General features: G+C 38.6%; 1 protein-coding gene across 4 annotated transcripts in view; it reads right to left on the minus strand.

Annotated features, from left to right (window-relative positions):
- The window catches only part of dachd (dachshund d), a 173,097-nt gene that overhangs the window by 50,804 nt on the left and 98,397 nt on the right, over positions 1 to 23,896 (minus strand). For 2 of the 4 annotated variants that reach the window (XM_022680623.2, XM_022680622.2), the window contains exons 4-6: positions 5,772 to 5,944; positions 5,021 to 5,156; positions 1,943 to 2,077 (exon numbers count right to left, since the gene is read on the minus strand). In XM_022680623.2, coding sequence (XP_022536344.1) covers positions 1,943 to 2,077; positions 5,021 to 5,156; positions 5,772 to 5,944 — 444 coding nt within the window. The remainder of the gene's footprint in view (positions 1 to 1,942; positions 2,078 to 5,020; positions 5,157 to 5,771; positions 5,945 to 23,896) is intronic. The other 2 variants (XM_049484720.1, XM_049484719.1) reach the window with 1 other exon arrangement.

Consider the following 23,896-nt stretch of genomic DNA (forward strand, 5'->3'; position numbering starts at 1 on the left):
GATGCAAAGCTGATGTATATATATATATATATATATATATATATATATATATATATATATATATATATATATATATATATATATATATTGCTGTTCCTTTATAGAGGTCAAGGATCCAAACTAAACACGACAAAATCAAAAATGCTATTACCCCACATATCTACTGTTGTTTTCTACTGCAGAGAACTTAGCTCATCTTGTGAAGGGATGTGTTTTTTTTTTCTACATAAACGCTCGCTGCTTGTTGCTGTGCTGATATGTCAACATGTAGGATTTATAGGAGAGACAGCTCTCAGTGATTTTTCATCCTGACTAAAGCTTGACTGAAGCCCGTGTGCTACACTAACACTGATAAGTGTAATACTGATAAGCCTTATGAATAATGCACTTACAATTCTGACTTTGAGAAATTAAGCCACTATAGGCCGTGCTTACAACCATAATTCTACTGCTACTGTCAAACACTATGTAGTAGCCCAATACCCAACTACAGTAAATAAAGCGGTCTCTCAGAAACATGTTAAACTATGTCTTGTGGAGTATAAAATGAGATTAGTAGCATTGGTATTTCTAGGGTACATCCGAGTAGAAAAATCTGTTCATTTGACAGCTGTTCATGTCATATTTATACTTTCAGTTACAGACCAGGCACCCTATCTACCCTATGTATGTGTCTGTGTACGGAAAGAGACCGAAATACTAAAAACTGAAAGTCACATTTCTGTTTTAATAAACTGATCAAATCTGATGAAAACAAAATGAAAATTTACATAGCATTTGGGTCAAAAATCAACAAATAACATGATTTTTTTGTCTTGTACTTTCTGCAGCACTTGCACACATCTCCACATCGAAGGAAGACCATCTTTTCTCAAGCTGGCTCACTTTTTTATGTAGTTAAAATAAAATCTTTTTTACTGTTTTTACCATATTCTGTCGCAGAAATGTAGTTATTTTATGTGCACATACATTATTTTAATGGTTCCTTAAATATTTACACTGAGAGACAAAACTTACCTGTATGAAAACAGTTTTCTTCAGGTAATTTTTTTTCTGAATGTGAACATGTGTGAAAAGGAAAACTACCTACAAAAGTTAACCAGAGTTGACCATCCATCTATTCTAATTTTTATTTAATTTGGAAAAATGAATTTGTGCTACATTTCTAGAGGTGAACAATTATTTTTTATATATGCATCTACATATGGTATGCTAGCAAACAGCAAAAAAAAAATGATGTGACTGTTGATGCCCTTTTTAATCTAAAGAAAAAAAAACTGTTGTTTTGTGTTTGGTGCCAACTTTATTTAGTAAAATACACATAATTTAGCTTTGATTCTCTAGATAGAGAGAAGAGTGTAGATGTGTAACATTAATCTAATACAAGCACTTTGCTTAATCTATACAGCTCTGAAAAGTTTCTGAATCAGTTTCTCTGATTTTGCTATTTATAGGTATATGTTTACATAAAATGAACATTGTTGTTTTATTCTTTAAACATCTTTGAAAAATATTATTTGAAATGGCTAAAAAAACATGCAGAGCTTTCAGATCTCAAATAATGCAATGGAAATAAGTTCATAAAGTTTTAAGAGTTCAGAAATCATTATTTGGTGGAATAACCCTGTTTTTTAATCACAGTTTTCATGCATCTTGGCATTCTGTTCTCCTCCACCAGTCTTACACACTGCTTTTGGATAACTTTAAGTCTTTGCTTCTGGTGCAAGAAACTCAGATTTTTTGGTCTCTTATTGTTTTCCAGAGATGTATATGGGTACACAGCATTTTTGTCTCACTTTGCCAGTGCTAGGTTAACACGAGTGATATATTTTAACACCTGCAGTGTTAATTTGCTGAGTATTGATATATATATATTTTTTTAAGCTGAAGATCTTCCCAGTGAACTGATGCGTATAGGGAACTGTTAGGAAAGACCGCTGACCTTTCTCTGAGTGCATTCTCTTGGCCTCGTGGCCGATGTCGTGAGTGGCCAAGTCCCCCTCCTTGGGTCCGGGCAGGATGCTGGGCGAGAGGCCCAACAGAGCATGGTTCATGGAGAGCCCATTCTGGTGAATAGCTTTAAAAGAACAGATAAAGTCTGCTTACAGTCACATCTTCTCAATCAATGGTAAGTGCAATAAAAAGGCACATCTAGTGATGAATAATGATTTGCGCCTGTGAAAACGCCTGATGCTGGAGGAGGTGAATATGTCCTTGGCTTTCATCTGTTTGTGATTTGTGGTAAACCTCATCTCCAAATCAATGGGCCAGTCAATCAAAATCCTATTTGCCAATGCCCTGTCTTGCACGTAGCACCATCAGTACAATTTTCGAGTGTGGATGTGATAGGGGTTCTGAATTCAGAGAGGAGAAAGCATGACCGTGAGCCACTTTTCATACTCAAGATCTTCTTGAATGGAAAAAGGTGGAATGAACAATAAGCTCCTATTTTGCTTTGGATGGAATGGAAAATAGTGATAGGTCTAAAACTATTATTACATTATCACCTGATCACAATTATTTACAATATAGTAAGCTGGCCATATAGTAAGATAGATAGACAGGTAAACAGATAGGATAGGAGACAGATCATTAGATAGATAGCAGGGGTGGAAGTCACAATAATATAATATAATATAATATAAAAATGATACCACAATTCTGGGATTCTGTGATACTAATAATAATATATTATAAGAAAATTCTCTACGATACTTCGCAGCTTTGCGTTACTGAAGAGGAAAAAATACTCCTAAATAATCAAATACCAAGAATTATGGATTTATTGGTGTCAGTTTCACAGAATTTCACAACCATTATTCTTCACCACAGGTTTACCCTATTCATTTTTTATTAGCGCCACCATCTGAAGAAATAAAGCAGGAACCTTTTTATTAACTTTAAGTCAAATTTGGGGCCAGTTTTAGGAAGTTTAGAGGGCTTTTGTTTCAATAAAATAAAGATATAGATATTTGACAAGTGAATCGATATATTGCTATATTGATATATTGTCCCACTCCAAAAGATAGATAGATAGATAGACCCATTTATTATTATTACAAATGTAAAACACATTTAAATGCATTTCATTGCAACAAAGAAGATGAGCCAATACTAGGTAGAAACTGCCCTAATCTAAATGTATTTAATCTAATTAACGTAATATACATTTGATGTGTGAAGTTTGTTAACTTTATTGTATGCCAATTAATCGTCTGCTAAAATTGTAACAACCCTGGATACAGGCCCAAAAATAACTCTATTGGATGTTCTATTATATCTAATGTTTCACACAGTTTATATAATGTATTTGTAAAAGCTCTGACAGTGATATGAGGTGCTCTGTAGTGACCGTGTATAAGTGTGTATAAGTCTAAGGTCACTTTGCTCAGTGGTGAGTGTCAGCTGGAGGGGAATGAAGTCCTCAGCACTGGGCTGGTGAGCAGTGGAACTGTGTTCTCTGTAGTGCTACAGAACTACTGAGTACCTCAGGGATGTGCTGGAGTGGTGCTTGTGATTCAAAACTAATCATCCAGCATCAGTACCTGACCTTACTGACGCTCCTGTGGTCGAATGCAGTCGAGTTCAGCATTTATTCCAATGCAATGGAAACAACGTCCACATAAATCCTCTTTAATTTAATATCCAGACCTAATAATGCTGTATCAATCAAATTTATTCAGATGCTACAGAACCCCTAAGGTTACATCATGTAAGAAAAGAAAATATAAATAAATAAAGTGTGGCCACGACTTATTAATGCATGGTAACAAGATTCTAATGCATGGCCACAATGTATTATTGCATGGGAAAGTAATCCTAATATGTGGCCATGACTTATTAAGGTGTTGGAACGAGACACTTAAGTGTGGAAGGAGATTATTAAGACGTGTAATAATAAAATCATTAAGTTGTGGCCATGGCTTATTATGGCATGGGAACAAGATCCTAATACGTAGCCACGACTTATTAAACGTAATGAAAATGAGATCTTAATGCGTGGACGGAGATTATTAGGGTGTGTGAATGAGATAATAAAGTTGTGGCCATGACTTATTTAGGCATGTGAACGAGATTCTAATGCATGGACACAATGTATTATTGCATGGGAAAGTAATCCTAATATGTGGCCATGACTTATTAAGGCGTGGAAACAAGATCTTAATGCGTGGCCAAGACTTATTATGGCATGGGAACAAGATCCTTATACGTGGCCACGACTTATTAAGGTGGGGGAACGAGATCTTTATGTGTGGAAAGGAGATTATTAAGACGTGTGAATGAGATAATAAAGTTGTGGTCACGACTTATTAAGGAGTTAGAACTAGATCTGGTTAGAACTGTCCGCAGCTCTGAACTTAGAGATAAGATCCACATTTAGTGCAGGAGGCTTCCATATGCGATGACAAAAGTCATGGGACACAATTCTAGTAGTACTAATTTTTAGTTTCATTATTTCTAAAATCCCTAATAGGTGAGAGATGAGTGCCATCGGACTGAAACTACAACAAGATATTTTAATATGGAAAATGCTTGCACTTATGTTCTTAAGCATATATATATATATATATATATATATATATATATATATATATATATATATATATAATATGATTGATGCACATTCACTGCAGTGTGCAATGGTTCTGTACACAAGACTGTGGGGCTAACTGGAACAAAGAACAAAGAATCTGTTTGTATAGATATTTATATATACAATGCTCAGGAGCGGATAGATACTGTAATAATTCACTTGAAGTGTACTAAAAAAAAACAAAAAAACGATGGGTGGAATATATAGGTCTCTCTCAGTTGATGAAAAACAATGGAATGAGAAGAGGGACACGCATTCTCTCATGGTAGTGGGCATTTTTAGCACAAGTGGATGCCAGGGCTCTTTTGTGCTTGTGTGCTTAGAGAGAGAGAGAGAGAGAGAGAGAGGACAGGAGAAAAGAGGTGAAGAGAGTTCCAGAAGGAGAGGAACAGAGAAAGAGAGGGAGGGAGGTGGAGAGAGACGTACGGATTCTGTCCGAGGAGCTTTCGGTATGTGCTGGGGAGCTGGAGACGCTGCTGCTGCGCTGAGACGAGGGACGGCTCCCCGGCCTCCTGCCGTCCTCCAGAGAGGGGACGGGAGACGGACTGTCGGGCACCCGTTCCTGCCATACATACAGAAACACAAACACACATATATTGATTATACTGCATATAATATAAAAAATAGCTAAAATCTTCAATAATGTGTATTATATGCATCTAACTACATGCAATAACACCTAAATATATATCTAAGCCAAATCATAACCCTTAAAAAATAGAAAAATAATTAAATAATCATGTAGCATGTGTGCATAACCACATAAACATATACACATATATACACGTACACACGTACACACACATTCACAGACATTACACGACACACCAGTCTGTTCACACTGGTGAACGTCAGAGCAGCGCAATCCCTCCTACAGCACGGCTAGCTCTTTCCTCACAGCACTCTTCCTTCAGCATTTCTGCCTTTCAGCCTTTTAAACGCTGCATCCCTCCATTTTTCCCCTCCTTCTCCCCTCCCTTCCCTCAGCCGCTCCCCTCCTTTTCTCCTCTGGCCGAGGCTATTGTGGGACGCCGTGCCCCGGCGACGGCGCGCGAAAGCACCGATCATGCAGCCGAGCCCCCTCCCCCCCTCCACGGCCGACGAGCGCGAGAGAGAGAGAGAGTAAGAGAAAGAGAGAATGTGCACAACACAATGAGCGAGCGGCACCGTGGGTTACCTTAATCACTGATGTCACCATTCTGCATGGGGCACTCTGTCCCTGTGCTGCGGCGGCCATATTGGCGATGGTGCTGAGGTGGTTCATCTGACTCATTGCCATGGTGACTGATGCAGGAGGCAGGCTGACAGGGATCAGGGGGTGGGGCATCATCATGAATGGCAGTTCCAGACCTGAAACGGGAGCAGAGACGAGAGACAAATTTAGAATTCAAAAAGTGGTTGATTTTGGTCGAGAAACCAAAGCGTTAACTGCGGCTAAATGAAGACGGAACGAGAGCGCTCAGCATGGGAGAGAGTTAAACAGCGAGAGTACGCCGAACGCCCGCGCGCAATTCTCCGCTCTCATCGATCATGTGACGCTGCTGACACAGCCTAACAAATGTGGTGCGCGGAAAAAATAAGCAATTTGCAAAATTCAATACTGTAATTTTTTCCCCGTAGTGTGTTTTCAAACCATTATCTTCATTAGCAGCGAGCATAAATATTTTACGGTTCATGTTAATAATACATACGCTTGCATCGATTAGACTATAATTATAGTCATGATCACGATAACAGAGATCTTAAATAGATCTCCATTAAAACTCGCCGAACACAAAAAAAAAATATGTGGAATTATGGAAATGCTTCACTATTAATAGTAAATGCATTCAGAGTGCTGCATCTCCGCAAAGAAAAAAAAAAAAAAAAAAAAAAACGAGGCATGAGACATGAAAGCCATTACTGAGATAACTACCTAAAAACAGTGCTAATTAAAAATAAGTATGCATCCAGAGATGGCTACAAGCTAATTAGCAGTATTTGGGTATTTGGGCCAGAGACTGAGACTGTTGCGTGTATAGTGATTCCGTGATTCCTATTGTAGCGATTCCAAAGCATATCGTGTTATCTATACGTCCCTTCGACTTTATCATCTTTAAAGAATTATTGTCCATGATAAAATAGAAGGCAGAAAGTGGGAGGAGCTAATGTTATATGCACACACCCAATGCTTGAGTGTCTGGGATTTTTAATTGATTATAAATTCCAGTTGAGATAAGTTTAGGGATTATTTTTTATAGGGGATGTAGCAGGCATTGATAAAGTTATATTTTTAAAAAGTTTTCTACATGAAGGTTTTGAAAATGAAAATGTATCAACGTTAAACAGAAGTAGACCTGTCACGATATATCAGATTATATGATGATATATTACTCAAAAGTATTCGCTCGCCCATCCAAATCATTGAAGTTTGAACCAATTTGAGCCAATCAGATCCATGATCACAGGTGTATATAAGCTCTGTGGAGGCAGCCCTCAGGGGCGGGGTTATTTAAATGTGTAGGCTGTCTCTCCACAGTCTTTCTCCCTCCTCTGGTCTCTACTGCGCTCTACAGACTCTCTACAGGGTTTCAGGATCGCCAACATGGCGGACGATTTTGGCTTCATTTTCATTGAATGAATGGGAACGTCGACACAGCGTGCATCTAAAGATTTAAAAGATCAGAAATCAATATTTGGTGGAATAACCCTGGTTTTTCATCACAGTTTTCAGTTTTCACAGTGCATCTTGGCATCATGTTCTCCTCCACAAGTCTTACACACTGCTTTTGGATAACTTTATGCTGCTTTACTCCTGGTGCAGAAATTCAAGCAGTTCAGCTTGGTTTGATGGCTTGGTTTGATCATTTTCAATTTGGTAAAATCCAAGACACTCATCATTTTTAAGTGCTCTATTTTTTTTTTCCTAAGATGTATATTACAGTTATTTTTCGTCAATATCATAAGGTCCTAATATACAGTCTTTTGTAAAATGTTTGTTTTTAGAGAGAAATAAAACATAAATAATTTGGGTTCTATTGTTTTCGGCCCATGGCGTTTAATTAGACACTCTGTAGGGGATGCTAACTTGCGTCTTCGCGACATTTCTAGATCTTCAAAAGTTCAGTTCATAAACAATATAACTGGGAGCCACTGTGCTCCACATCCTGAGACAGTGATTAAATAGGTGGAAGCGAAAACTGTCCCCCTTTTTCAAAGGACATGTGCACACAAATAAGGTCACAGCCTGGTGTGTGTCCCTGAACCGCGGACCCACTCGCTGCCTCTCCTCACTTTGAACTGGGGGATCAAAAGTAACGGGGAAATTTTTTGGTCTCCGGCATTCAAAGGCTTCCACTCAAGTGCTTGAAAGAAAACTTCAGCGTCTCCTGTGGAATTGATTGAGCTGGTGCACCCTGCCTTTCTTTCTGTACTCCCTAACACACATACACACACACACACATATACACACACACATACACACTATATCATTTGGCTCTCAAGGTAAAGGGGACAGAAACACAGAGGGATAATACACCAAACAAGTCCGCTTTGCTTTTGTACCAAATATCAGTGGCTATGGGGTGAGAGCGCGGATCAACATCAGGAAGGCTTCAGACACGACGACTGAGGGACGAAAAAAAAAAGAAAAGAAAGGAAAAGAAAGAAAAGAAAAGAAAGAAAGAAACACAACCCTCCCCTTCTGTGTCATTGCTTTCCTTGGAAAGCACAGTTGATTTCCATAAGAAAGATGGCCAGCGGATTCACTGGGAAAACACATTCCCAAACATTGGAAAGACAGAGGGGATTAAAGAGGGAGAAGCCAAGCAGCACCTTGTAAAGGCGCCTCTCCTCGAGAGTCTGAATCAATTACGGCTCCCAGGACCGGACTCAATTAAAACGCACCAAAGCAGTGCAGCGTGATTGCGGGATACTTACGGCGCTACATCCAAACAAATTGAGTGAGGCATTCATGCACACATCCACCTTTCAGAGCTCCTCGAGAGCCCGATTGAGTGGTGCCATGCCTTTTGTGATTCCCAGCACAAGATCTGACTGGATTTCAGCAAATCAACACACACACACACACACACACACACACAGAAGCCGAGAGGGAGGGGAGGAGTGTATTAAAGGATGATATGACTTTGCTTTTGTCATTTAAATGCCTCTTCTTTATCATTTCCCCCCGCAATGAATGATGAAGACTGTTGAGCTCGTCGACTTCCACTCTCAGAGTGTGTGTGTGTGTTTATGTGTGTGTCTGTGTGTATGTGTGTGTGTGTGTGTAGCATCTGAGAAGCTGCTGCTGCTGCTACTGGTGCTGCACCATGGGCATACAGTAGAAGCCTGTTCTCCAGGGCCTAATCTCTCTCTCTCTCTCTCTGTGTCTCTCTCTCTCGCGCGCTTTCTCTCTCTCTCTTTTCTGCCTCTTCTACCTCCTTTCATGTTTTGCCATCCTTAAGTGATGTTCCAGCCATAATGGCCTATTCAAAGCACAGCACGAAAAAAAAAAAAAAAAACCTGACAAGCAAAAAAAAAGGGCTTTCACCAAGGACTTCCAGCAGAACTCAAAACGCAGAAACCCCTGCGTAATTTCCACGCCGTATGAAGTGGCTATGGCACTCAAACTTAATCATCATTTCTTCTGTATTCGTGGCAGGCCACAGAAATCAATATATCTCAGTTAAATCAAGCATGAAGCATTAAATGGCAAATTCACATTGAAGAGTACAGTAGAGAGCTGCAATACTGTCAGTCTGGTATTCTGTTTTTTCCCTGAGAAGTGGACAAAGGGCGTTTAGAAGTTTAGATGTTTAGATGTGGACTTTTTGTGCAAAAGTATTGGGACACCTTCTCATTTATTGTTTCTTTTGGAATTAAGCACAGTGAAAAAAGAAAAAGAGATTATCTTGATTTTTTTTTTTTGGAGTAACTGTCTGTAATGTACAGGGAAGGTCTGATCTTCTAAACACATAAAAATACTCAAAAGTACTGGATTACACTCCTCTAGCTCATGCCTGGCATTAGACACTGTTTGAATTGGTTCATATACATTTATCTGGAAAACTCTTATTTTACTTATTTTTCTCTACAGGGACATGATAAACTGTATTATAACCTATTTTGACGGTGGAAAACACAGGTGCTCCACTGACTGATTAAAACCCTGACAACAGTTAATCATCAGAGTCCATTCCTATACACACACACACACACACGGATGCTCTGCAGAGCACAAACCCTTTTAAACTTTTACCTCAACAATAAACAGAAAAAAGAATAAAATAACATTACTGTTCCCTTAAATGAGCTGCTGGTGTATCTTCACAGCGTGAGCGTGCAGGTCAGTATCTGTCTCTGCTGAGACGCACAAAAGCGCCGCGCTGTTAAGATACGAACGAATGCGCCAAAGTCAGAGCTCACCCGACTCTTAAAGGGAATGAGAAGTGCCACACTGATTGGTTTATTTCACCCTACGCCCAAAATTAAACACACACATTGATAAATAGAATTATTACAAGCCTTTTGTGCGTTTCGAGCCATGCAAGGTGTATTTTTTGTGCCCTAATGATACAAATAACACACCGACACACCCTAAATCCATCTGTGCAATCCGCAATTGACTGGTGCACTATAGATAAATTGCTAAATTTCATGTTAATTGTTAAGTTTGCTGCAAAAAAGTGCCATAAAGTGCTATTGAAAGTTCTTTTGAAAATCCTGTCTGATACAATTAGCAAAAAAAAAAAAAAAAAATCCATGGTATTAAGATACAGGTAAGTAAATCAGTGCATGGCATGCACATCAAACACGTTTGAAACAATTGGTTGTATTGACCGGCCTCATTTCTCCACAAACGTCTTGTTAATTCTGGATACAGTATGTTTGTGAAAGCTGTTGTGAAAGAGTTCACCACTTTCACATTTTACATCACATCCTTATACAATATGAAGCTTCTACGCATTTATCTGAATCACTCTATCACCCTGACACTCATCCCAGTGATAGATAACACGACAGTCAATGATAGGTAACATGATGACTAACAGCACAATAAAGCGTCGGGAGTACGAGGGAAAATCCAGTCCTTACAACGTTAACAGCTAGCCTGTAGCCATCTTCTCCCGCTGCATTATCCTGGTGAGGATGGGAGATTTCCCTTGACAAAAATTAAACCAGTTCCTACTTGGCACTTTATTATCTCTTCAACTGAGTGATTTATTGTTTGTGGAACGAAGGCAAAAGAGGGGGAAAATTACATTTTCGGCGGCGCTCGGGCCCTTCCTGCCTCTCCTGCTCTGTCCTGTAAGAGCTCACGACAAACAATAATGTCAGCTGTAATTGATCTGAGGTCGCCAGTTAGCCCTCCAGTAAAAGCCCACTATTTAAGCGACAATCCGCCCCTGCCTGCTCCTCAGAAGCCGTCTAATGAAGCTGTCTGTCTCTGCTATTTACCTTCGCTTAAATGGAAGGGGAAAGATGTACTGTATGAGCCTGGGCCAGAAAAGATTTGCTTTCCTCCCGTGAAATAGGACCTGTGGATGCCTGTGGAATGTATAATTGGTTGCTGCAGTCAGGGATGGGGCTTGCAGCACTAATTAAATGACTTGTTTCCAGCCTATCTGTCTTTGTTTGCGAGTGCACTGCGACGGAACGATACGTCGTAAATGCCTGTGTCTAAACAAACACGCTTACGGTCAGTCCCTGGATTTGAATGAACAAAACCTTCGGTTGTCGTTTGAAGTGAGAGCGTGAAAGACAAAAAAAAAAAGATGCAAGAATTGCGTTTGTTATTTTTTGTCCTCGTTCTAAACTAGTCTCGTTTTTTTATTATTTTCTTTGTTCTAATGTGCCCTGCAGTATTTGAGCATGACCCTCCGTTACAGCGATCTGCATTAATAGCCTCTATAAAACAATGCGCAATCTTGATTAGGCCTCGTGCTCAAAAGGTGAGTCCGTACGTGGCTTAGGAAGCACACTTTGTACACTTTGTTGTGGCTAATTTAGGGATTTGGGTGCTGCAAAAATGAAGTGGTTGTTTTATAGAAAAAAAAAAAAAACAGGCGTGGTAATCAAAAGTATATTTCCAATGTAAATAAATTCTGACCGTGATACTACAAAGGACTCGCTGCTATTAAACGAACAGAGCAAACATGTACAAGAGGTGCTATTGGAAATAAAAGCAAAGGGCCCTCCGCAGACCCAGAGGAGTCTGGCACGCTGGCAGGGCAATAGATTGTTTTCTTATTCACAGATGGCACAGCCAGTCAAGGCTGCTAAACCCTGTAACTCATTAGGGGCTGTGGAGTAGACCATGCTTCACTTTGATGTAGCCACCCACATGTAGTCTCCTGGTGTCACAGACTGAAACACTTTCTTCTGTATTTCCAAAAAAAAAAAAAAAAAAAAAAATTGGTTGCACACCTATTTATACACACCTTGTAGGAAGGAAGTTTACTTAAGAGCATTAAAATCTGTCAAATTAGGTACAAAGTAGTAAAAGTAATTTTTTCATATATTTTAATAAACTTAATGAAAATACACATTAAATACATTTTCTCTATATTTCAATAAAATGTACTTTTAACCCTTATCAGCTTCAATCACATATTTTTTTTATGCATCTTGGCATCATGTTCTCCTCCACCAGTCTTACACACTGCTTTTGGATAACTTTATGCCTTTACTCCTGGTGCAAAAATTCAAGCAGTTCAGCTTGGTTTGACGGCTTGTGATCATCCATCTTTCATTTTGATTATATTCCAGAGGTTTTCAATTTGGTAAAATCAGAAAAATCATAATTTTAAGTGGTTTCATTCCCCCCCCCCAGAGCTGTAAAATATATGTCAATATTTGCATCAATATGCAAAGTAGTACATTTAAAACATACTGTACGTCAAGTGTATTGAAAATGATGTTTAAAAAACAAACACATATTTAGATCTTACTTACTTACATCTAATGCTTTCATGCTGTATTTAAATATAGCTTTATTACAATTTAAATATACTTGAGTTGCCATAAGTTGTTCCAAAATAGTACATTTAGTATGTATTTTAGTACGGATTAATTTTAATGTTAAAAGTTTGTATGTACTTTTCCATGTTAAGTATAAGTAATATATATTAATGCACTTATCTTTTTTACCAGGGACGCCAGCAAATGCCATATAATTACCATACTTTCTAAACCCACATGACACTCCAGACGACAGCAGAGAAACAACTTTGCCGTGTGGAATTAACTGCTGTTGATCCGAAGCAAGAGGCTCGGCTTTAATAAGAAATAGAAGGTAAAGGAGAAAAACACGTCTATTACACTCTTGTGAGGATAGAGAGTGTAAAAAATAATGGCAACAAAACATCTCCAGCTTGATGAGGTAGCATAATTACACCGCCACCCCCAGAACCATCAAAGCAAACATGTGGTAGGGATTACGGAGGAGACAGACAGCATTGTTTTATTATTATTTTTTTCCTCTAGTAGGATAAAGGCCCAGCAGCAGTCCTTGGCATATGGTGGAGTGGGTTTACTCCAATAACACTACCTGTTACACAGCCTGGCCATTAATAAAAAACACTCTCCTCACTGCGCTCAGCATTTAGTGGATATATGCTGTGAAACAAGGCTGAAAAAATATATAACAATAAAGATTTGTTACTTTATAAATAATCTTCAATAAAGATTTGTTACTTTATAAAGCTCTGTAGTTTAATATTCATTATTATTATTTCTACACACATTTTATATTAAGACATCATACCACAGTTAGTCCCGACCCTGCAATATAAATGGCTGAGAGGTGTTCTGTGAGTGCCATTATCAGCCGGTAATGCACTGTAACCGAAGCTCTCCATGTATTACTCCACCGCATATGTACAGGCTACCAGGTAACCTAGCAACGCACTGCAGCGCTTACAAGCCAAACAGTGCAGCTACAAACAGAGCAGCAATGGAACTATTTTAACTCGCGGAGTGTTTATAACCAAACAGATTGTATTTTCTCGTCCTTTTTAACTCTACAAAAATCTTTTAATAAACAGCAGTAAAGGAACTGTGCCTACGGTAATTACCGTAATGTATTTTAAAAATATAAATTAAAAATATTTGTATTATACTGACAATAGCTATTTATGTATTAACCTTGTCATTATTCATTTATTAACTATATATTCACTGTGAAAAAAAAAGTAACTATATTTTTACAGCTTTTCTCTCACAGCTTGTCAGGTTCTGCAGGTAAAGGGGGAAATTAAATTTGACTCCTGCATTTTATGACTAATATTTCAAAACTGTTTCCTCTGTAAAAAAAAATAGGGTTCAGTGCAAAACTCAGTCTATTCAAAAGTTTTCATTATAATTTCATCATCAAGTTTTTGATATTTTTTTTAATTCAGCCTGACATAAAGGACAGGTCAACTGTGGATCATGGAGCTGGATTTAGGGCGTGTCTGTGTGTCTTTGGTTCGAAACGTTCACAGGGCATGTACTAATTCTCTTAATTAATAATGGGTGTGTTTTACGTTAATTTTCATAAATAAACGTTAAAATAAACCAATCAGTGTGCCAGTTGTCATTCCCTTTAAGAACAGGCCGAGCTGAACTACAGCATATGTAAAGGAAGCAACTGCACACTTAAATCTATGCAAATTAAATTGATTTCTTTGCACAGATTTGATTAATCACAATTAATCTATAAGCTCAACAACAAAACCACACAGATTTGTATGCTCTGAAAAAATTAAGAATAAATTAGATGAATATATAAAAAAGTCAAATCTGTCTCCCTGCTACAGACTGCAGGGCTACAGTGCTGCAGCGTGATCTGGTCAGCATAATTATACACATTGTCAAAGATACTCAGACACAGGACTTCAGGGCCTTCAGGACACATCACTGCAAACACACCCAATTTGGCCTTGAATTGGCTTCAGTTTAAATTTGTCCCATATCATTCTCAATAAACCGCAGGCTGTAGAGCAGGAGGAGGGGCGGCATTACCAGCAGCTGTTTCCACTGAAAGCACAATATATTCAAGAACAATCAATATCCCCCCTCACCAGAGACTGTGACACCCAAGCAGCGCGGAGAATCATCTCCATCTGATACTTAGCAAAGGGTCCCTTTTAAACAGATTGCTTTCAGTCAATGGCAGGCAGTTGTCATTTGACTCGGACTCTGAGATGAGATATATTGAGCGGTGTTATCAATCACGCAGCTCTGAGATACGCCGCGCGGCTGAGGTTGAGGTTGACCATTGCATCATCTGTTCTAATTACGAAATTAGCATCGCCTGTGGGTCAGGGTGAGATTCCTCACGAGGGAGTTTGATATATGTCACACCTAAATGGTCAAAATATACTTTTATTTATTTGCTTGTTTTAATATTTGATGGTAAGTAAAAAAAAATAAAATAAGAATAAGAATAGAAATTAATATATATATATATATAGGACTCAATATATATATTGCACTCAATTGCCTGAGCAAAATGTAATTTTTGATCATTAATAAAAACTGAGAAGTTTATGACAGGAAGAAATCTCATATAAGTATTGTATAATACAAAACATCATAAAAATTCAGTGCTTCACTTAAATTATGATCAATTATTGTAATTAAATGGTCAAACTAAGGAATAAAGGAATTGGCTGAATCCCGGTTATGCAGCTTCCCATATGTTGGTTTCCTTAATGAGTTTAAAACCTTGGTGAAGAGTTCAGTGATGGAAACATGCAATTGCTACTCTTAAATGTATTCTCTGTCTGTTTTGTACTTTCATGTTGATTTATGTTTGTTCTAACTGTATTTGTGATGTAAACCTTCAAAAAGTGATTTTGATCCGACTCAACACAAAGCGTCTGAACACCAAACAGATCACATGATCTTTTCACAAAATATCATTTTTTTTGTTTGTTTGTTTTTTTTACAGGTAAACCTTGTTTTAAACCATTTCTTTGTCATCTGTAGTTTGATTTTTAGTAGGAGGGAAAAAATTGATTTAAATCAAAATTAAATCAAAATCTATTTTTTTGTGAAAAAAAAAAAAAAGATTTCTTTAGGCCATAATTGCCCAGCACTACATTACAGTGTTAAATAGAGTTATAGAATTATCATAGTGTCTAAAAAGTAGTCTAGGAGATAGTGGGCGATTTTCACAATTAATTTGGTTAATTTAAATTACAGTTTTAATGCTATTTTACATACAGACATTTTTTTATCTTTTTAATCTCAACATATCCAAAACGCTACTCATTTCTGAAGTGTTTGTCCGGCATGGGCTTGTTTTGAATCATTGATTCACTCAGTGAGTCGACTGAACCCAATGTGTCTGAACACCAAACAGAATATATATATATATATATATATACGTATATATATATATATATATATATATATATATATATATATATACGTATATATATATATATATATATATATATATATATATATATATATATACGTATATATATATATATATATATATATATATATATATATATATATATATATATATATATATATATATATATATATATATACGTATATATATATATATATATAAATTACAAGTAAACCTAGTTTTGAACCATTTCTTTGTCATCTGTAGTTTTAGTTTTTTAGTAGGGGGAAAAAATCCATTATAATGGAAAATCAAAAAAATATATATATATTTTTTTTTTAGGCCATTATCGCCCAGCACTACTAGGAGGTTATAGTTCTGCACAGTTGTTCCAGCATCAATCACATGAATCTCACGTTGATGTTGGCTGTGCAGAAGGGCAGAGCGAACAGGCCAGTGCAGGATCAGTGTTGTTAGTGTAGGGTTAATGCTACTCCATGCTTGACAGATGTCTGACTGATAATAATAACTGTATCTTCATCTCTCACTCTGTAATTGCACTAATGTTATCATTGCTATAATCACTTTGATATTAAAAGTGCACTTTGTCATACTGCATCCTCCCTGTCATCATGAACGCAGCGTCGGGGTAATGCTAATGCTGCGCGCGCTGGTTTTTTGGGCTTCTTTCTCCGTAATTAAGTGTTGTGAGATGACCTATCGGAGGGATATTCGGAGCAGACGAAGCGCACGCACCGTCCGCGTTACGGCCCGCGAAAGCTTATCGTCTGTGAAAGGTTGAATGTCATTTATTACATGTATCACATTTACACCAAGTGACATTGTCTTTTCAAATTGCGCTGATCTCTTCACTCCTATCTTTGCCTCCAAAGGTCACTCAATTCCACTTATAAATGCAACCTGACAGAGATTAGTAAAGAGGGACAGGCAAACGCATGCCTCACCACTGAATCAAACAGCTCCAAATTAATTCATCCAATTAATGAAGAACAAGCTCTAATGCTGATGAGGGCTGACAAGTAAACTGGTCACTTGCTTTTTTTTATTATTATTTTTTTTTATAAAGCCTCGCCTCCGCCGCTGTGAAGTAAGCGGATGAGACAGCGATACAAATATTTGCATTGCACTGCTTTACGTTAGCATGCTGTCCTTAGCAAGCTACCGCTCTATTAGCGATGCTAGAGCTGTGCTGCTTTCCCACAAATATGATAGAGAGCTTGATATGGATCATTACAGAAAATAATGTTTAATCAATTCCTATTTTGTAATCTATTTCTGCACTTGTAGGCATCTGTGTAAATCAGTGCTTCTGCACACCACCAACCTCCCCAACCACCAAAACACCCCCCCCCACACACACCCCTCACCCCCCGTCAAAAAAAAAAAAAAAATCATGCATATTCAATTTTATGCTGATGCTTAACTGTTGATGCGACCGGAATTAGAACAAGCAACGACTTCATTAAACAAAAATAAATATATAAATAAATATATAAATATAGAAAAAATATGTATATATATAAATAAATTAGTGATTATCAAGTTATCTTTTGAAATTCTATTAAAATGTGTGGCACTCTCCACTTATCTGTCACCTGCCTCCCAAGAGCACAACACACTAATAGAGGCACTTGGAAGACGAATACCCAGGAGAGGACCCGTCTCTCGCCAAGCGCAGTACAGCAGCGCTGTCTCTGAGCCCGGGCTGCAGCTCAACACTAACGCTCCCCTTCTCCTTCAGGGGAGGAACAATACGCTATTCTCACAGTGATGATACAACGGCACAGGTTTTGGAATGTTTGGAGTGTTATTAACAGTTATAACTAGGGCTTTATAACACTAGAATAAAAAAAAAGACTCTTTATATTGTGAAAGTGTGATTAACTAGAAGTTAATGGTCCATCATGTTGAGATATTAACAATAATGCTCTACAAGCAACGTATGAAAGACTGGAGTGAAATAAATTATATTGATCACAATACCTTTAATAGATCTGTCATGGAAAATGGGAATTCTTTTAATTGTCTGTTTGCTTTAAACAGCAAAAAAAAATATATATATATATATATATTTTTTGTCACGATGCATGATGTGACATTTCATATCATGCAGTGTGAAAATTTGGATTTAGAATTAGAATTTTATTTTTGCACAGTAGAAAAAAAAGCAAAAAAATTAGAACCCTGATGTGATAATTAGGGGTGGGTGATATGGCACCATATTTCAGGATATAATGTCGTTCACAAGAAATTCAAAAACGTTGGCAATATTATTGTGTACTTTTGGGTGTAACCGGACTGTAGGAAAACCATTCCGTTCCACCTCATGTACCACATATGGTGTGAAATGACAAAAATGTTTTTGAATCCTAGAATTTGCCTACAGAACAGAGTGGTGATTTAAACCTTAAGAAAAGTAAAAACATGTTTCCTCAGACGGCGAAAGAGCTAACTAGCACTTAGTGTGGCAAGCAGGTAATGCTAATGGTGCTCCAGCATTGCTTGCCGGGGTTAGGACAACAGGAGCTGGCTACACTCAAATAATTAAGAACTAAACTATATAAACGGTCCCACTTTATAATAAGTGTCCCTAAGTACTATGTAGTTACATGGTAACAATCCATGTAACTACAGTGTAACTACTGATGAAGTACACATTGTTAGGGTGAGTGTGCTTACACAAGTGATAGAGTAAGTGTACTTACTCATGTGTAACAATGTTTGTGTACTTACATGTATGTAATAGTGTGTGTGTGTGTGATAAGTTGAGTATAAACTTTTCCAACAGCTATGGTAATGCATCCCTATGTAATTAGGGATGATTGAGTACACACACGTTGTTACACATGTGTAAGTACACTTACTCTATTACATGTGTAAGTACACTCCCTCTAGTACACACGTGTACCTACACAAGTCAAAATTAACCTTAATACACATGTGTAATTACATAGCCTGTTCCTCTGTAGTTAATCTGTAACAATGTGTACTTCATCAGTAGTTACACTGTAGTTGCATGGATTGTTACTGTGTAACTACATAGTACTTAGGGACACTTAGTATAAAGTGGGACCGTTTATATAGTTTAGTTCTTAATTATTTGAGTGTAGCCAGCTCCTGTTGTCCTAACCCCGGCAAGCAATGCTGGAGCACCATTAGCATTACCTGCTTGCCACACTAAGTGCTAGTTAGCTCTTTCGCCGTTTGAGGAAACATGTTTTTACTTTTCTTAAGGTTTAAATCACCACTCTGTTCTGTAGGCAAATTCTAGGATTCAAAAACATTTTTGTCATTTCACACCATATGTGGTACATGAGGTGGAACGGAATGGTTTATAAAGTGGGACCAACTAAACTATAACACTACATAGTACTTCAGTGGAGTGGCTTTACTGCTCCTTATAACCTGACTGGTAAAATTAATACATAGGATGCAATGTTGACTTTTGGGAGACTTAAAGGATTTTGATAAAAACTTTAGAATTCTATTGAAAGGTGGTAGAAAAAGGAAGAGATGTACACTCATCTGGCTTCTTCCCAAATTTCTATCGTTTTTTTTTTACAGTAAAGCCCTGCTGATTTTTCCGCCCAGACAAAACAGCACACAGGAATGTAAACTAAGCCAGGTGAGGCGGCGTTGTGCTTCTCTAAAAGCTCTAATGATCGCTGGTAAAACATGGACGAGTGACTCGTAAAGGAGAGGAATGAATCACTTCCTCTCTTTCCTGCCGGTGTCGCTGAGAGGGGGCTGAGGGGTAGCAGACATGTTCGCACCCTTTGGGTTGTGTTAAGGGGGGGTCATTTCATTCTCAACAGCTCTTGTCAAGAAAGAGAGAAAGAGAGAGAGAGGGATAGAGAGATAAAGAGAAAGAGAGAGAGAGAGAGAAAGAGAAAGAGAGAGACTGAGAAAAGAGAGTGTCTGCAGTGTGAAGGGCCATATTTAGCCGAGCAAGGCCACCAGCTGAAACCAAAAAAAAAAAAAAAACCCAGACAACAAAAAAAACAGCAATCCTTGTTGGATTTGTCCTTCCACAGAGCGGGATTTATTATTAGAAAGGACATAAACAGACTAATTAAATCACAGCAGTGGAGGCTGAGATGACAGCTGGTGCTGCGTGTGACCAAACAGATCCCTATCAAAGAGCAGTAGGCATGGCTCGCTCAATCCACCCTCTATGGGGAGCTATTTTAAGAGTATTTTTACGCTTTACGCTAAACAAGGGCTCCACGCACTATACTGCTATGTACACACACCGGCTGATCGCGAAGCTCCGTGGCGAAGTGAACGACGGTACTGATGTAGCGTTACCGCAGTGCTGTTAACTACATACAGAAGGTTTGTAGAGTTTCCTTGTATGTATAAATTAGTATTATATATATATATTTTTTTCTTTTTACATATATCTGAGCTGAAAGAGATGTGACAGCTCTCTCGTAAGCCACAGATGCCTGGCTGCCATTCACTTCCTCTGTCTGTCATCACCGCTGGTAAAGGAAGCTGTCAAGAGCTTGACGTGGTGATGCCTTGACGAGATTATATACGACAACACAATAAGAGTACAATAAGAGACAAACACGCACTCAAACACACACAAATACGCACAAACACACACAAACAAACGCTTGCCTTACAGTTTCGCAATTTTCTAGCAAGTGTTTCGGGGGCTGTGTGGAAAACAAACAAACGGATAAAGAAAAAAAAAGGAGAGCTAAAGCAAAAGCAACAGCTTGGGCACCCATCCCAGAACGTTAGCACGTTAGCGCGCTAGCACGTTAGCATGCTAGAGCATTTGAACTCTTAACTGTGCCTTTCGTTTCCTCTTGTGTAAACACAAGCGTGCAAACAATGGTAAAAAAAAAAAAAATAAATAAATAAAAAATTGGCTCTAAGGATTAATACCCCATTTTGGCAGGGAGCTGAATAATTAATGCGAGCTTTTAAGTACTACTACTAGTGGCGAGGCTGCAAATCTGAAACCATTGATGAGTAGAAAATATGGTTTTAAGAAGTCGATAATAGCGAGAGCGATGGGAACAGCGTAATCAATGGCGCTGCTATGTTTGCAAACAAGAAGTTGAATTATAACACCGATAATTGATTCTTGTTTCCTTCTTTCTCTTTTCACAATCTCTCTCTCTCTCTCTCTCTTTCTCTTTCTCTTCCTCTTTCTCTCTCTATTCCTGGCTCCTTCAGAGACATTGTTTCCAATCGATCTCACTCTGTGTGCAACGACAGGAAGTTTCCCCAAGTTTGTTTTGCCTTGTTTTTTTTTTTCCTCATATCTTTTCTCTCCCTTCATGACTTCTTCACCCCCACCCGCTCCGCCGGTGGAAATTTGCAAGCCGCACCAACGGCTTAACCAAAAAGGATTAACTCCCATATCCAACCGAGAACACAGATAATGCTGGGTAATTGGTAAAAAATGAAGATGAATGGGACAGCAAGATAAGGACCAATTAGCTCCTCCACGCTTACAGCTGCGGTCTCACTACAGATCCATCTCTGGAGCCCTGGCCTCCTCTGCCAGAAGGAGCCTGGCGGAATTAGCGAGCCTGACCCCGTCGGTGGTGGGAGGGCCACCCATCATCTCCCCCCTTCACTTCGCTTTTAATTCTGTCTCTGCCACAGACACCTGTCACCGGCCCCATCGCGCCCGGCTCTCCCCTCGCTCCCAAACCCCCCTCACCCCCACAACCACCACCTCCTGACAGCGCAGTGCCAGGGCTGGGCTGGGCCAACGTCTGAACACGCTAACCTGCTAAACTGGAGAAAAACACACACACGTATAAACACACGCAAATGCAAATACACAAATACACACAAAGCAGGCAGGGCTTTAAGTTTGCGTCGCTTATTTCATTATGGCAGCATCATCTGGTTGGTGATACGCACAATTCCCCCATCTAATTATGGGGAGGATTTAAGGTCCATTAACGTTGCTGTGGCGAGGAATCAGATGCAAAATGGCACCCAATGGCCACGGGGAGCCACGGGCTTTCTCTTTCACCTCTTTCACGTCTTTCCTTCTTCCTTCTCTCAGCCTGGAGCATTCACAAATACTTAGCTTTGATACTTAGTCTTTTTATTTTACTTTGTACTTTGTTTTTTTATGGTACCACTTTAAAATAAGACTACCTTTATAAAGCGTTCATACATGGTTTACAATTAGTTTATTAATGGTTACTAATTAGGTTGTAAATGCCTTAAAAATCATTAATAATCAGTTATAACACACATATGTAGAGAGGACAACAATGACCTGTTGTTTGCCAAATAGTAAACCCACAGCCATCTATAGTGTTGCCCTTTCTACGTATGTGTTATAATAACTGATTATTAATGTTTTTTAAGGCATTTACAACCTAATTATTAACCATTAAAAAACTAATTGTAAACCCTTTATAAAGGTAGTCTTATTTTAAAGTGGTACCTTTTTTATTTCTACCTTAAACTTAGAGAAATGAAAGAAAGAATCAAGAAAAGAAAAGAAAAGAAAAAAGGAAGGCAATTCCTGGGCTGGGGAACGGGCAGGTGTTAGTTAGGCGGCGGCTGACAGGACTTCTCCAGTGGATGATGGAGGTTCTGGTTCAGGTCAAACTCAACGGGCAGGAATGGATCACTGTTTATTTGTCTCCCGGGCAGCATGTCGCACATGTTTTGCTTGGTTTGTGATCTGTAATTGTGGCATTTCCTGCGAGTCCATGGAACAATTCACATTGTACAGTGAAGCCCCCCCCCCTCAACAACCCCCCCACCCTCTCTCACAATCAGCTGCATATAAAGAACCGGGGAGAAATCAAAGCACTGGGTTTAATCGCTCAGGATGTTTGGCTGTTTGGCTCCTGACTGGCTTGGTGTCGTTCTCTCTGTCTCTCTCTCTCTCTATCTGTTTCTCTTTTTCCCTTTTTCTTTTTGTTACAATTAATAATACCAAATGCAAAGGAGAGAGAGAGAGAGAGAGAGAGAGAGAGAAAGAGAGAGATTGAGCTGAATATTTAATGCAGGGAGGGGGAACATTAGCCTGTTCAATTTACATCAAAACAAAGACAACACAAGCAATCCAAGTCCAGAGGAGAACAGAATGTCCTTCACACTCTGCCTCAGCCTGTCTGTGTCTCAGACAAGATGCAGACAATGCAGGGGATCTACATCAAAAAGGAACCTTTCTAAATGGAGTGCATATATGGCGTACAGAGGGGAGGAAGGAGGGAGGAGGGAGGGAAAGAGGGATATACGTACTTCCAGCACAGACTTGGCAGTAAAAAAGAAAAAAAAAAAAAAAGAAAAATAGGTATAGCTATATGTATTATTAAACTATTGTTGTTGCACCAGGACTGTTCTGAAGGATTTACTACTGTATATTAAAGCTGTCGTTAGTTAGCAGTATGGGGTAAAATGTATAAGTAGATACAGCTGAAATAAATAAATTAATATATAAAGCAGTAATAAATAAATGAATAAATAAATAAAGCAAGCCTCCACTGCTGAAAAGGTTATGGAAACAGCTGCTCTCCTGCAGAATGAAGTCACGTCCCGCTCCTCGCTGTCCGGCATAGCGAAGTTCCCCACGACTGGAGTCATTGCTATATCTGTCAAATGATTTAGGGCCACGGATTCCAGCTGCATAATGCACTTGAAAGCAGGACATATTAGGTATTCGAGGCCAAAAACCCACAAAAGTAAATCAATGGCCTGCCAGGGCTCGATAGTGCCTAGAGTGTATGGAGTGTATTTTTACAGTTCTGGGTTAAATAACAGTGTATATACTGTATATATGTTTATATATACAATTGTACTGAGCGGGTCAACCCGAGTGGGATGGGTTCCTCTGACTGAGTCTTGGTTCCTTCCAAGGTTTCTCTTTCTCTTAAAGGGAGTTTTTCCTTGTCACTGTGTCACCATGAAAAAATAGCATCTCTGTGGTAATGTTCATAAGAGGCGTGGACCTGTTTTTT

Source organism: Astyanax mexicanus, chromosome 11, assembly GCF_023375975.1.
Source record: "Astyanax mexicanus isolate ESR-SI-001 chromosome 11, AstMex3_surface, whole genome shotgun sequence".
Classification (NCBI taxonomy): domain Eukaryota; kingdom Metazoa; phylum Chordata; class Actinopteri; order Characiformes; family Acestrorhamphidae; genus Astyanax; species Astyanax mexicanus.